This window comes from Megascapheus bottae, chromosome 7, assembly GCF_031878675.1.
Source record: "Megascapheus bottae isolate mThoBot1 chromosome 7, mThoBot2.hap1, whole genome shotgun sequence".
In the NCBI taxonomy this organism is placed as follows: Eukaryota; Metazoa; Chordata; class Mammalia; order Rodentia; family Geomyidae; genus Megascapheus; species Megascapheus bottae.
Genome location: NC_143515.1, coordinates 22,569,133 through 22,583,795, shown reverse-complemented (window position 1 = coordinate 22,583,795; position 14,663 = coordinate 22,569,133). Strand labels below are relative to the sequence as shown.

General features: G+C 40.2%; 1 protein-coding gene across 4 annotated transcripts in view; it reads left to right on the top strand.

Moving 5' to 3' along the window:
* The window catches only part of Rmnd5a (required for meiotic nuclear division 5 homolog A), a 54,159-nt gene that overhangs the window by 28,228 nt on the left and 11,268 nt on the right, over positions 1-14,663 (top strand). For all 4 annotated transcript variants that reach the window (XM_090336535.1, XM_090336534.1, XM_090336533.1 and 1 more), the window contains exons 3-5: positions 1,468-1,602; positions 3,184-3,284; positions 14,010-14,176. In XM_090336535.1, the coding sequence (XP_090192661.1) occupies positions 1,468-1,602; positions 3,184-3,284; positions 14,010-14,176 (403 nt within the window). The remainder of the gene's footprint in view (positions 1-1,467; positions 1,603-3,183; positions 3,285-14,009; positions 14,177-14,663) is intronic.

Here is a 14,663-nt window from a genome sequence, read left to right as displayed (position 1 = left end):
CTCCCTCTCTCCCTCTCTCCCCCTCTCCCTCTCCTTCTCCCTCTTTCTGTTTCTCTCCCTCTCTCTTCTTTTTTTTGGGGGAGGGGGGGCTAGTCCTGGGGCTTAAACTCAGGGTCTGGGCACTGTCTTTTGGCTTTGTCAAGGCTAGTGATCTACCACTTGAACCACAGCACCTCTTCAGCCTTTTCTGTGTATGTGGTACCTAGGAATCTAACCCAGGGCTTCGGGCATGCTAGACAAGCACTGCACTCTACCACCAGGACACATTCCGAGCCCTGTTCTTTCCTTTTGGTACTTGAAAAATACTCTGTGTCTTTCTGGATCACATGGTTTCTGGTGAGAAATTTGCATTCCCCGGAATCATAGTCCCCTTGTTTTTGCTTGTTTGCCATTAGTTTCTAATATGAGGAGTTTTCTGTACTGCACTTTATCCTCTTCTTTGGTTCTCTTATGTGACAGGATGTTTGTTCTCCAATTTGGAGGATTCTGTTCATTTCTTGTTAATTTTTTTCTGTTGTTCAGATTTCCATTGATCTTCACTAGCTTCTTGCATTCTTGCTTTCATTCTGATTTTGAGTATATCTGGTGCGTTCTGAGTTCTGTAATTTATGATTCCAGCCCTGTGTCATTTTGAATTATACTCTGAACATGTTGAATATTATGCTGTAGTCCTCTGGGTCTGGTTTAAATACTATACCAAGCATTGAGTTTTCACTTTTTGTTTTCTTTTTTTAGTGGGCAGTTGTCCTGGTTGGACTCAGACTACAATCATAATTGTAATCTGTTGTACATATTATAATTGTAACTGTTACACAGTTTCAATGTCAGTTTCAAACTAGTCTCATACATGCAAGACAAATTCAGTAACCAAAATATCCTAATGTAGTATTCATATTTTATAGTATGTTGTTTAGTGGCAGATACATGCCTCTGTGGCTCTAGGATTAGCCTTTCCCCGGGAGACCATGACTGCTCTCTTCATCATCTGGCTGTCATTGTGGTCCATCTCTCTAACCCCATCCCCCTGGGTGTCGCCAGTCTCAGTACCACAGTAGTTGGGATGGGCTATGGATTATTTAGCAAGCCTGTGTTAATGGATACATTTTATAGCCTTTCCTCCTATTACAGACAGTGCTGAATGGATCCTGCTTTTATAGGGCGTTCCTGCATACTTAACAAAAACAGTGCTATAGTGTAATGCCTACTTTGTTTATCTGGTTTCAACTGTATGGAAATCAGTATTGAATCTATATCATTTTCTAAAGTATTGTATTCTTCTGCATTAATCCACAAAGTTAACATTCACTAGAATGAAGCAATGTAAAAATTACTATGTGATATTCTGTAAATAAGGAGAATTGGGTACTTTCTGGGGGTGGGTCAGTAAAATGTAGGCCATTTTGAATTTTGTTAGATGATGTTAAAAAATAATCTATTCATAATTCCCCCTTCCTTCCTTTTTTCCAGAATTTTGATTCTGACATTAGCAGTGTAGGAATAGATGGCTGCTGGCAGGCAGATAGCCAAAGGCTTCTCAATGAGGTGATGGTGGAACACTTCTTTCGACAAGGCATGCTGGATGTGGCTGAGGAGCTCTGCCAGGTAAACCTGCCAATTGGGAGATGTGAGAATGAAATGGTGGAATCCTTTGGAACTTGTATTATTTTCAGAATGGGGCTTTGAATTTTCTGCTAGCTATAGATAGATGCTTAATATTTTAATTAACAGTATTTTCATTTGTTAAAAAAATTATAGTTGGGGCCAGCAGTGTAGCCTGGCCAGTAGAGTGCAACCTAGCATGCAAGAAGCCCTAAATTCTAGTCTCCGGTACCACATACTCAGAAAAAGCCAGAAGTGGTGCTGTAGCTCAAGTGGCAGAGCACTAGCTTTGAACAGTGCTCAAGCATTGTCCAAGTACAATGCCCAGGTCCTGAGTTCATGCCCCAGGACTGGCAAAAAAAAAAATTTATAGTCATAAAAATGAAGCAGTGAAAATAAGTCATAAAACTATACTGAATTGTTCTTTTCTTTGTTTTTTTGTTTTTTGTTTTTTTTTTTTTGCCAGTCCTGGGCTTGAGCTCAGGGCCTGAGCACTGTCCTTAGACTTTCTCAAGGCTAGAGCTCTACCACTTGAGCCTCAGCACCACTTCTGGCTTTTTTCTATGTATGTGGTACCGAGGAATCCAACCCGGGTCTTCATGCATGCTAGGCAAGCACTTTAACCACTAGGCCAAACTCCCAGTCCCTTGTTCTTTTCTTTGAACTGGAAGTGGCTCTGTGGCTCAAAGATAGGGTGATAGCCTTGAGCTGAAGAGCACAGTCAGGCCCAGAGTTCAAGCCCCGTGACCGACAAAAAGAAAAAAAAAAAAGATTGTTTTCAAATAAGGACCCACAAAGTTTATTTTTTGCATAGAAATAGAGTAGTGATAGATGTCCAGTATATATACTAACTCTACAGCTTGAGCTTTGAGGGACCTATACTACTGTGGCTCTGGTGTTCTAAAGTGGCCCAGGATAGCAATCTGACCTCTGGCTAAAACTTTGTATCTAGGAAGGGGCAAAGCGCACATGCTTACAAACCCATGCATCTGTTTTTTATTTATTTATTTAATTTTCAATGTATATGGTATCGAGGAATCGAACCCCTGTCTTTGTGTGTGCTAGGCACACTCTACTACTAGGCCAAACTCCCTGCCTCTTGTTTTCTTGTTTTTAAAGGTAGGTTCTTAAGAACTGCTCTTAATCACCAGGTTAAGTCATGCAGTTACAAAGTAGTTAGAAATTTCTCAAAGGATAAGGTTTAAAAAAATGTTCATTTTTACATAAATAATATCTAGGAATTCATTGGAACCTTACTGTTCAGAAGGACCCCAGCAAGTGACACCTCCCCTACCAAGCACTCAACCTCAGGCTGCTTCTTGCATGCTGCTGAGGCCAAGTGCAGCGTGATTCCTCTGTGAAAGGAGGACACAGTCCACAAAGCTTTACATCTTGAAAAGCCATACTAGCGTTACTCCATAGTCATGTACCACCCAGTGAAAGTTTGGAGAGAATGGAGGCTCCATCAGTCTCTACCATAGAAATAAATGCTAAAAGGAAGTGACTATATTTAACTCTAGAATACACTTTACCACTGTGTCTCACTCTGACCACCACTAACAATATTTTTTTCTTTTTCTTCAGGAATCTGGTCTTTCTGTAGACCCAAGTCAAAAAGAACCATTTGTGGAGCTAAATCGAATATTAGAAGCATTAAAAGTCAGAGTTCTGAGACCTGCTCTTGAGTGAGTTATTGAGCTTTTCTTTTGGATACTTTGAAATAACTCTCTGTAAGCAAACAAAATTAGAAAATCCATTAGAGATCCTTAGATCTATCTTATGTGGGATAGGACTTCAGAGAAATCAAAGGAGAATTGTTTTTATTTCTTTAGGCCAAGTGAAATGTGGAATTTGCAATATGAGAAAATGGTTAGAGGCTATTTAACTTATCAGTCCGTCTAAGTTGCCGTGAGAAAAAGGTTTCCTGTCTCCATGCTATACCACCACTTTGTGTGTGAACCAGAGACAGGACAGAACCACTGTTGTTCAAGTGCTCCTAGTTTGATATTTGAGCTTCCATGTTGTGCTGGGCTCAGTGCTGTCATTCTAAGAAATGATTTAATGAATGGTTGGAACAAGTAGTGTGTATGAAGAGGGCAAATATTGTATAAATGAACTCTATTCAGTGTGCATGCAGGTACTTGCAGTGCTAGGATTTGAACCCAAGCCTTGTACATTCTAGGCAAGTAAAGAAACATTGGTCTTCATTACTTACTGTAGGTTTTGGTGATTCCCTGTGAACTTACCATTGTTATGAATTACCTGGAATTACTGAATATTCTAGAGCAGGATTGGCAAGCTTGTTAATAGAAGACCAAATAATATTTTAAGAATTTTCGATCTACATAAGGTATCTGTCACATATTCTTTATTTTGCAACCCTTTAAAAAATATTTTTTGCCATCTGTCATATAAAACTGGCAGCTAGTTATGTTTGCCCTGTGACATAGTTTACTGAGGATTTCAAGGATACTGTTAATAACGTGCAATAAATAAATAAATAAATAGCAAGCAAGCTGAATGCTGGTGGCTCATGCCTGTAATTAATCTTAGCTACTCAGAGAGCTGAGGTTGTTCTGGTTTTGAAGCCAGCCCAGGCTAAAAAGACTGTAAGATTCTTCATCTCCAATTAACTACCAAGCAAACGTCAGAAATGTAAGTGTAGCTTCAATGATAGAGTGGCAGCCTTGAGCTAAAATGCCAAAGGAAACTGGGTGCCAGTAGCTCAGGCCTGTAATACTAGCTAATCAGGAAGTTAAGATCTGAGGATCATGGTTGGAAGCCAGCCCAGTGAGAAAAGTCCCTGTGAGACTCATCTCCAGTTAACCACTCCAAAACTGGAAGTGGCGTTGTGGCTCAGGAGGTATAGTGCTGGTCTTCAGCACAGAGAGGCTCAGGGACAGCACTCTGACTCAGCTCAAGCCCCACAGCTGACCAAAACAAAATAAAACAAAAAGCCAAGGGAGAGTTTGAGGTTTAAGCCTCAGTACTGGCACCAAATAACAGCAGCAACAACAACAAAAGCAAAACAAAACAAGACAAAACCCCACAACTTGTAAACAGAGAAGCCAGATGATGGTAGCTCACACCTGTGATCCTAATTACTTAGGAAGCTGAGATCTGAGGATCATGGTCCAAAGCCAGCCTTGCAGGAAAGGCTATGAAACTCTTATCTCCAATAAACTATTCAGATAAAGCCTGAAGAAGTGATGTGGCTCAAATGATAGAGGGCTAGCCTCAAGTACAAAAAGTCAAGTCCCATGATTGGCAAGGGAGAGGTAATGGGAGAGGGAGAGAAAGGGGAAATCAGATGAGAAAGCAGTAATATTGTGAATGTGTAGCCTGTTTACTGGTGTCCATTCTGTGCACAGATGGTTACATTCTATGCATATTTTTCTGCATCTTACTCTCTTTACTTGAAATTTTAAATACTTATTCCTGTATCAGAACATACGAACTTCCTCATTGAGAGTGACTTAAACAACAGTGAAGTTTCAGTTGGCTGCTTGGTTTGGGGGTTTGTATCCTAGTTTTACTTGACCATTCCTTGCTGGTAGACATTTGGTCATTTCTGGTCTTTTGCTTTATAAACAGTGACTAATACTTGCATATCACCTTCATTATAGTCAAATATATCTGAGCTCTGCATAAGGGTACATTTGAAACTGGTTGATTTTTGTCTAAGTTTTCTCCAAGATTGCTCTAAAGTATAGTTCTGCCATAAATATTAAGGGTGATTTTACATCCTTGGTAGCACAATTGATTTTTTTTAAATCTTTGCAAGTTAAATAGATGGCTGTTGTGGGGAGAATATCATCTCCTACACTGTATGCATTTATCTGTACTAACTGTGCTCATATCTTCACTCTGGCAGAGGTCCAGACCTCCTGTCTTTTGACTTTGAGGGCCATCTTTAAGACCTGTGGATCACTAGTGAGAGAGGTAACTAGTTTTGACTATCAAATCCATGGTGATCAGTGATCCTATACCACAGAGAATACTTGCAAGACTTGACAGCAATTGTAGTCACTTGTAACAATAATGAATAAGATATACTTTATTAGTGGAAAACAGTCATCAATATGGAAAATAAGTGAATATGCCTAATCATGGAGCTCAGTTGTCACTGGAAACTGAAGACAATGATTAAGTTAAGTGGTAGGTTTTTGGGTTTTTGTCAGTCCTGGGCTTGAGCTCAGGGCCTGAGCACTGTCCTTGGACTTTCCCAAGGCTAGAACTTTACCACTTAGCACCACTTCCAGCTTTTTTCTATGTATGTGGTACCAAGGATTTAAACTCAGGTCTTCGTGCATGCTAGGCAAGCGCTCGACCACTAGGCCAAACTCACGGCCCCTTTATTGTCTTTCTTCTGACTTGTAGATTCTCATAGGTGGGCAGAATTCTTGCTTTAGAGCCTATTTCTTTCTTTTAAGGGGGTTGGAGTCAGGGGTGGATGGACACTGGGTATTGGGGATTGAACTTTTTGGGGATTTTTGGGGGGTGTTGTTTGGGGTTTTTTGTTGTTGTTGTTGTTTGTTCTTTTTGCCAGTTTTGAAGCTTGAACTCAGGGTCTGAGCATGGTCCTTGAGCTTTCTTCAAGGCTAGCTTTCTGCCACTTGAGCCACAGCACTACTTCCAGCTTTTTCTGTGTATGTGGTACCAAGGAATCAAACCTAGGGTTTCATGCATGCTAGGCAAGCACTCTATCACTAGGCCACACTTCCAGCTTTTTTGTTTTGCTTGTTTTGTGATAGTCCTGGAGGTTTGAATTTTTTTTTTTTTTGCCAGTCATGGGCTTGGCTCAGGGCTTGAGCACTGTCCTTGTACTTTTTCAAGGCTAGAGCTCTACCACTTGAGCCTCAGCACCACTTCTGGCTTTTTTCTATGTATGTGGTACCGAGGAATCGAACCCGGGTCTTCGTGCATGCTAGGCAAACACTCTACCACTAGGCCAGACTCCCGGCGGGTTTGAACTTTTTCGGGCGTTAATTAGAGATAAAGGAGTCTGAGACTTTCTTATCCAGGCTGCCTTTGAAGTGAGATACTGGGCCTCCTTAGTAGCTAAGATTTTAGACTCTCCACCAGCACTCAGCCAGCTGATCTGTTTTTTTTTTTTTTTCTTTTGCGGGTTATGGGACTTGAACTCTGTGAGCTGTCTCTGAGCTCTTCAGTTCAAGGCTACCACCCTACCCTTGAGCCAAGCCCCACTTCCCATTTTCTAGAGGTTAATTGGAGTTTCAGGTCCTTTTGTGCCTGGGCTGGGTTTGAATCTTGATCCTCAGATCTCAGCCTCCTGAGTAGCTAGGATTATAGGCGTGAGCCACCACACCTGGCCAGCTGATCCATTTTTAACTCATCTTATTTGATGGAGAATGTGTTTCCTTATTAAAGAGAAGCTAATTAAAATAGAAAATGATGATCGGAGGACCAGGGAAGGGTGACATTGTCCCAAAAGAAATGTACTCATTACCTGATTTATGTAACTGTCCTCTGTACGTAACCTTTAAAATAACAATAAAAAAAAAACTTTTAAAAAGATGCTCAGTGGAAAGGACTCAGAAGACAGCATAGTGGAATAGAAATTAGAAGAAAAAGTATTATGATAGCGCTGTTTTCAGTTGTCTTCTATATATTTCCCACTAGTGGAAGTCTGTAAGAGCTCCAAGACCATAGATACTCCTCGTTTTCTGAATATCCCCTTACAGAGTTATTGAGTAGGCTTAGAACTGAGTGAGCAACTCATTACTAGAAAATTGTACATAGGACTGAGAATGTGGCTTAGTGATAGAGTGCTTGCTTAGCATGCATAAAGACCTGGGTTTGATTACTCAGTACCACATAAACAGAAAAGGCCAGAAGTGACCTTGTGGCTCAAGTGGTAGATTACTAACCTTAAGCAAAAGAAATTCAGGGACATTGCTCAGGCCTAAGTTCAAGTCTGGGACTGGCGAAAAAAAAAGGAGGAGGAGGAGGAAGAAAAAGAAAAAAAGAAGAAAGAAATAGTGAATAACTGGCCTTGAGTTAAAAGTGCAAGGAGTTGATCTCTCTAAGAGGCTAACTGCATATAGTGAGAAAGAGGAGAAACACTGAAGTTCATGTTGAAAAATGCTGCTCTGGTATTTGTTGAGCTTCTAGAATCCTTTGCTTTTATGGGAGGAAGCTAGTTGTAAATAAGGTAATGTCTTCTTTAAATACTTCTCAGAAATTATTAATTTATGCAGCTGTGCTGTCCCACCATGATGACCATTTGCCATATGTAACTAGATCTCTGCTTTGCTGAGAACTTCCTCTAAAAGGCCTGTGTGTGTTAAAGTCAAATGTGTAACTTGCTTGCTTTGGAAAAAAATCATTTCTTACAATGTCTTATTATGTAAATCCTTAGCTCAAACTGGCTTTGAATTCATGACTCTCCTGCCTTAGACTCCTGCGGGTTGGAATTCTTTGTGTTATTATTTTTCTTTGTGGGGGGGCTGATTGTGGAGCTTAAACTCAGAACCGGGGCACTGTCCATAGGTTCACTGGCATTTTTGGTGATTAATTAGAGGTAAGAGTCTCATAGACTTTCCTGCTCAGGCTACATTTGAACTGTGATCTTCAGATCTCAGTCTCCTAAGTACCTAGGATTACAAGCATGGGCTCCTACACCTACCTTTTTTTTGTGGTTTCTTAAATATAGCATGTGAGGCCAAAGGACACACCTCATCCAAGAAGGCTAAAATGTTAGCAGTTCCAGTAATGGACTCAACCTATCACTCAGGCTTTATTTGAAACTACCTTGGAAACGAAATATTCACTATCTTTTTCTGTCACTAGAACAAAGTTCTTAACTTTTTTGGCTGAAGTTTGATGTTGCCATTCTCTAAATTTTTAAATCATCAACTCCATATAACTAATAATGTTTCATCAGACTTACCCACATTCCCTGAGCCCCAATTTAATTTTATCTCCAAAAGACAAGTACAAAACAAGATAAAACCCAGGAGAGCAGAAACAGTCTTTCTAAAGAAGACTAGAAAAGGAAGGTACTTGTAAGCATTTAAAAGTGTCGTGAAAGGTTATAGCTGTAAGACTTGGCAAGAGGCATTTTCTTCCCATATTACCAGGAATAGATACACACCTAGATTGGCAAAATTGCAACAAGAGGGGGAAACAGGCTAATGCTCTGGTTAGTTCCTGGGGAAGAACAGCAAATAATATTTGTCGTTACTTTTGGAAATTCTAAATATGGAGCTACCTGTATGTCAAGTCTTTCTAGGGGCCAGACAGAATAACTGCCAGTGTAGGTTGCTTCTGACTTAGTCACCTAGACTGCTAGTGTTGTTTGAGGATTTGTATATGAATAAAAGTCCAGAGGATCTATTCAATAGGAAGATGCAGTGCAGTGACAGATAATTCTGACATCAGTGACATTAGTGTCATTCTTTGAGTGTTTTCCCAAATAAGACAGTGGCTGTTGGTCTCTCATACGAGTAACTTCAGGATGAAATTTGGAAGAAAAACACATAGAATTAGTAAGTTCACTAAATTATTAGCTTACTGATAAATTTTTAAATGGTGGTAGCTTTGTTTTCATTAAAAATAATAAATTTTCTGCTAGAAGTATTATTAAGCAAGGTAGATCATACATTCCCTAGTATCACATAATCTCTTTGTTATTTTGTTGTTACTTTGAACTTGAGGCCTGGGTGCTATCCCCTAGCTTTTTTGCTCAAGGCTAGTGCTCTACTACTAGAGCTACAGCTCCACTTATGGTTTTTTGGTAGGTAACTGGAGATAAGAGTTTTATAAACTTTTCTGCCCAGGCAGGCTTTGAACCATGATCCTCAGCTCTTAACCTCATGAGTAGCTAGGATTACAGGTGTGAGCCACTGGTTCCTGGCTCATCATCTGTTGTTTTTTTGTTTGTTTTTTAGCTCACTCCTGGATACACATCCACATCATCCAGTGCCTTGAAGGCAGTGGATTGTTAGTAACAATTATAGTTTCATACACTGAATAGCCCTCATATTTGGTTATCAGGACTGTTTTCTATCCCTGTTTTCCTAGGCAGTGAATTAATTCCCAAGATATTCAGTGTGAATTTCTAGCTAAGAAAAACTGAGTTTCTGAAATGAGTAGCTAATGAATGCAACCAAGATGGTTGGTACTATAATTATAAGAGCTCTGAATATTACATGCAAGTTCCGAATTGTTAGTTCAGTTCATCAATAAATACATGCTGAGAAACTTGTAATGAAATCTCTATTTGTGCCCATCTGTGTTTGGTTCTTAAACTATTTCTCTTATTTATTTGTTTGTTTGTTTGTTTGTCTTGGTGGTGGTGGTGGTTGTGGGGCTTGAACTCTGGGCCTGGGCGTTGTCCCTGAGCTCTTCAGCTCAAGGCTAGTGCTCTACCACTTGAGCCACAGTGCCACTTCTGGTTTTCTGGTGGTTAATTGGAGACAAAGAGTCTCATCACAGACTTTCATGCCTGGGCTGGCTTTGAATCTTGATCCTCAGATCGCAGCCAGCCCCCCCCCCCCACACACACACCTGGAGTAGCTAGGATTATAGGCTTGAGCCTGTGCCTGGCTTATTTCTCTTATTTATGCCCACAAGAGCGTAAATGAGGTGTCCTCATTTCACAAGGAGCAGACTTTAGAGCGTTCAGTAGCATTGTCCAAATTTATACCTCAAGGCTAGGATTTAAGTTTTCATATATTTGATTCTAGCTGCCTGTGCTCATCACTGTGTCCATTCATAGCCTATATCTATGTATGGGGGGAGAGGGATGCAAAGATACACCAGCAGCCCTTCCTTAAGATACCAGACTATGCTATCAGATAAATTGGGGAAAAGATATTAGACAAAGAACATTTAGAGTTCTATGGGTAGCGAATTATTAGAAAAGTTGTATGAAATAAAATTGAGCCTGGGCCCTGAATTTTTCAACCATGTTCTCTGCTGCTCAATTTGTATTTCCTGGTACTTTTGTGAAACTTGACAGCTACATTGGGAAATAGTTCTAACAGCTCTGGATCTCATGGTAAAGACCAAGTCTACCTTGACCAGCATCATAATCCTTCTATTTGACACTTCCTGCAGTAGCTCATGTGATAGGTATGTGCCACCATCCCCAGAGATTGATTGGGTAAACTTTCTGCCCTAGCTGGTCTTTATCTCTTCTGTACATCCAGATCTCAGTTTCCTAAGTAGACACAGTGATGGGCATGGGCCACTGTACCACTTGACTTGCATGTGGTTTTGACCTTTTTTTCCCTCTCTCTCCATTTTATTCTCTCTCTGTTTCTCTGTTTCTCTCTTTTTCTCTTGTGCCGGTCCTCAGGGACTGAACTCAGACACTGGGTGCTATCCCTGAGATTCTTTTTCTCAAAGCTAGCGCTCTACCACTTGAGCTACACCACGACTTCTGGCTTTTTCTGAGTAGTTCATGGTGATAAAGAGTCTCGGGGACTTTCCTGCATGAGCTGGCTTCAAATCACGATTCTCAGATCTCAGCCTTCTGAGTAGCTAGAACTATAGGCATGAGCCACCAGTGCTTGGCTATTTTTCTTTAATTTTTAATTTTTTGAGAAAGGAATTCAGTATGTAGTCCAAGCTGGTATATCTGGAAAATTAAATGCTGGCATTATAGATCTTTACTAACATACTTTGTGCTATTTTAATTCTTCATGCCACATGACAATACCTCTAATTTATCCTACTAGCCAGCTATTGCTTTCATAACCTATGTTGCATAAATTCATCTTCTGGCCCTTGGTTTTCTAAGCACTTACTTCTCTTTCAAAAAAAAGAAAGAAAAGAAGAGGATGCTAGGAGAAAACCAGGGAAGGGGTGACATTGTCCAAAATGTACTCTTTATCTGACTCGTATAACTCTAATCACTCTATATATACATTGTTCTAATAATAGTAAAATATTTAAAAAAAAAAAAAAGAGGAGGATTGGGGCTGGGAGTTTGGCCTAGTGGTAGAGTGCTTGCCTAGCATGCACGAAGACTCAGGTTCAATTCCTCGGTACCACATACATAGAAAAAGGCCGGAAGTGGTGCTGAGGCTCAAGTGGTAGAGTGCTAGCCTTGAGAAAGTCCAAGGACAGTGCTCAGGCCCTGAGCCCAAGCCCAAGACTGGCAAAAAAAAAAAAAAAAAAAAAAAAAAAAAAAAAAAAAGAGGAGGATTGGAAAGGCAAAGTAAGAAAAGGAAGAATAAAAATAAATAGGAAGGATGACAGTGGTAGAAAGAATATACTCAGGGCTGGGAGTTTGGCCTAGTGGTAGATAGTCTAGCAACATGAAGACCGGGTTCCTTGGTACCGTATACATAGAAAAAGCTGGAAGTGGCACTGTGGCTCAAGGGGTAGAGTTCTAGTAACCCATCTGTATATCACCTTTATAACAATAAAAAATTAAAATAAAAAAAACAGGAATGAATAGAAAGGTAAAGCCTTTTTTTCTGACTTATTTATTTTTTGGTCTGTTGTGGAGCTTGAACTCTGGGCCTGGGTGCTGTCTCTGAGCTCTTCAGCTCAAGGATACTGCCCTATCCCTGGAGCCACAGTACCAAGTCTGTTTTCTAGAGGTTAATTGGAGATAAGAGATAAGTAGCTAGGATTACAGGCAAGAGCCACCACCACGCCCACCTGTATTTTTTTTTTGCCAGTCCTGGGACTTGAACTCAGGGCCTGAGAATTTTAAATAGTACTTTATATATCATACTCTTCCCCTCCCCATTTATTTTCTTTTGCTTATTTTTTCTATAGTTTAATGTTTTTGTCTAGTACCAAACTGAAGCCATAATCCTGTGCCTCCCATTTACCTGGGATCACAGGTGTACACCCCCAAAAAAAATAAAAAATTTAGCAAAGCCAGATGATTGGTATTGGACATTGAAAGAAATACTTGCCTATATTTCCTTGTTGATGTCAGCAGGTTATCAAACTTGATATTGCAACTTGTCTTCATTCATACTCCCAAGATCCAGATTAATATTTTTAAAATCCCTTCACTTTTGAGGTTAGAAACATATTATGATTTGACTCTGAGATGTAGAAGCATCACCAAGTTGATGAGACTATTTCATACATGTCCAGCCCTTTGAGAGAAGGGATTGATCTAGTAAGAGTTCAGCTGTATGAATTCCCAATTCCAGTGAACTGGTACATTGTGAATAACTTGAAGAATTTTGCTCCTATAGTTTGTGGAGTTATTCAGGTTTTATATTCATACCTACTTTTGATAGATTCCAGTGGTCCTAGGTAAACTAGATGAGGAATATAGAACTAAAGGGCAAATTAAAGAAGAAGATAGCAGCATGTCTGAATACTTAAAAAACTTCTTTATCACTTTTGCAAAACTTGATTTGACTAGCCTGATCTGTGTTATCATTCATTTGATATCACCTAACATTGTGGTGGCCCCAGTTCAAGATGGGTTATTCCAACTGCTTGTGCAATTGGGGCTTAAGTCACTATAGGTGGTTAGACTCCTTTGTCTTAACACTATGTACAACTCTTCTCATGGGGAGTCACACTATATATTTGTAGTTTCATCTTCCTGATCAACTGCAAGCATCCTGGGGAAATCTAGTATTTGCCTTTTTTTTTTTTTTTTTTTTTGGTCATTCCTGGGCTTGAGCTCAGGGCCTGAGCACTATCCTTGGACTTTCTCAAGGCTAGAGCTCTACCACTTGAGTCTCAGCACCACTTCCGGTTTTTTTCTGTATATGTGGTACTGAGGAATCGAACCCGGGTCTTCATGCATGCTAGGCAAGCACTCTACCACTAGGCCAAACTCCCGGCCCTGTATTTGCCATTTTTATTTATTTATTTATTGCCAGTCCTGGGGCTTGAATTCAGGGACTGGGCACTGTCCCTTGGGCCTTCTCAAGGCTAGCACTCTACCACTTGAGCCATAGCACCACTTCCAGTTTTTTCTGTGGTACTGAGGAATCAAACCCAGGGCTTTGTGCATGCTAGGCAAGCACTTTACTACTAGGCTACCCTCCTGGCTCCAAAAAAGAATCTTTGATAAATCACAAATAGCCCCATTTAGTAGGAAAGAGGGGTGGATATAGGGATTCTAGCTATGAATCTCCTTGCTAACATACTTGCTTCAAAGTGTGTCCCTGTTTAAAGTCATATTTCACCACATGGTTTCATGACATTCTTATCTTGACAACAAACAGTTCTTAGATAAATGATTGTCATCTGACAATGTTTGTCCTTCTCTGGCCTGGCTTAAAGTTTCTTGTTTCTTGAGGAGTTAGGCTTTCTTTAGAAATCTCAGCCAAGAGGTTGTTACCACAGTCTTCCACAAGATGGCAGACCTAGATCCTTTTTAGTTGCTCAGTTTCAAAGTTTTAAACACCTTGTGTACCCTTGATGATTGTTAAATCCTTTCGCTTTTTCTTTAGGTGGGCAGTCTCAAACCGAGAAATGCTCATTGCCCAAAACAGCTCCTTGGAATTTAAGCTCCATCGACTATATTTCATTAGCTTGTTAATGGGCGGAACCACAAATCAGCGAGAAGCTTTGCAGTATGCGAAGAATTTTCAGCCATTTGCCCTAAATCATCAAAAAGGTGGGTCTAGAATCAGAAGGACTTTTTTTTACCCCTTCAGGTTTTTTTTCTTTCTTTTCTTTCTCCTTTCCTTTCCTTTCCTTTCTTTCCTTTCTTTTCAGACAAGGTCTCATTATACAGCCCAGGCTCAACCTGAACTCATGCCCACCTATAGCCACTACGGGACTTTTGATAGTTTAACTCCATCTATTATATGTGTGTGTATATGCTGATAAACTTGAGATGCTAACTTCCCACAAGAGCTTTGATGGGCTCTAAATAAAATCATTAAATGAAAAGTCAGAAAGTGACACTGCTTAATTGAGGATTCCCTTGTCCTTAAGCTGTGAGGCGATGGACAGAACATGGTGTTTACTTGCTATTTGCCAGTTCCTTCTTCCCATTGAGCTGTAGTAACCAAAATGCCAGCATGGGAAGGCTGGCTAGTTTCCCAGGTCTGTGTGGTGGACCCTGTTATTGTTACTTCTTACTGTACTGTGTGTGAGAA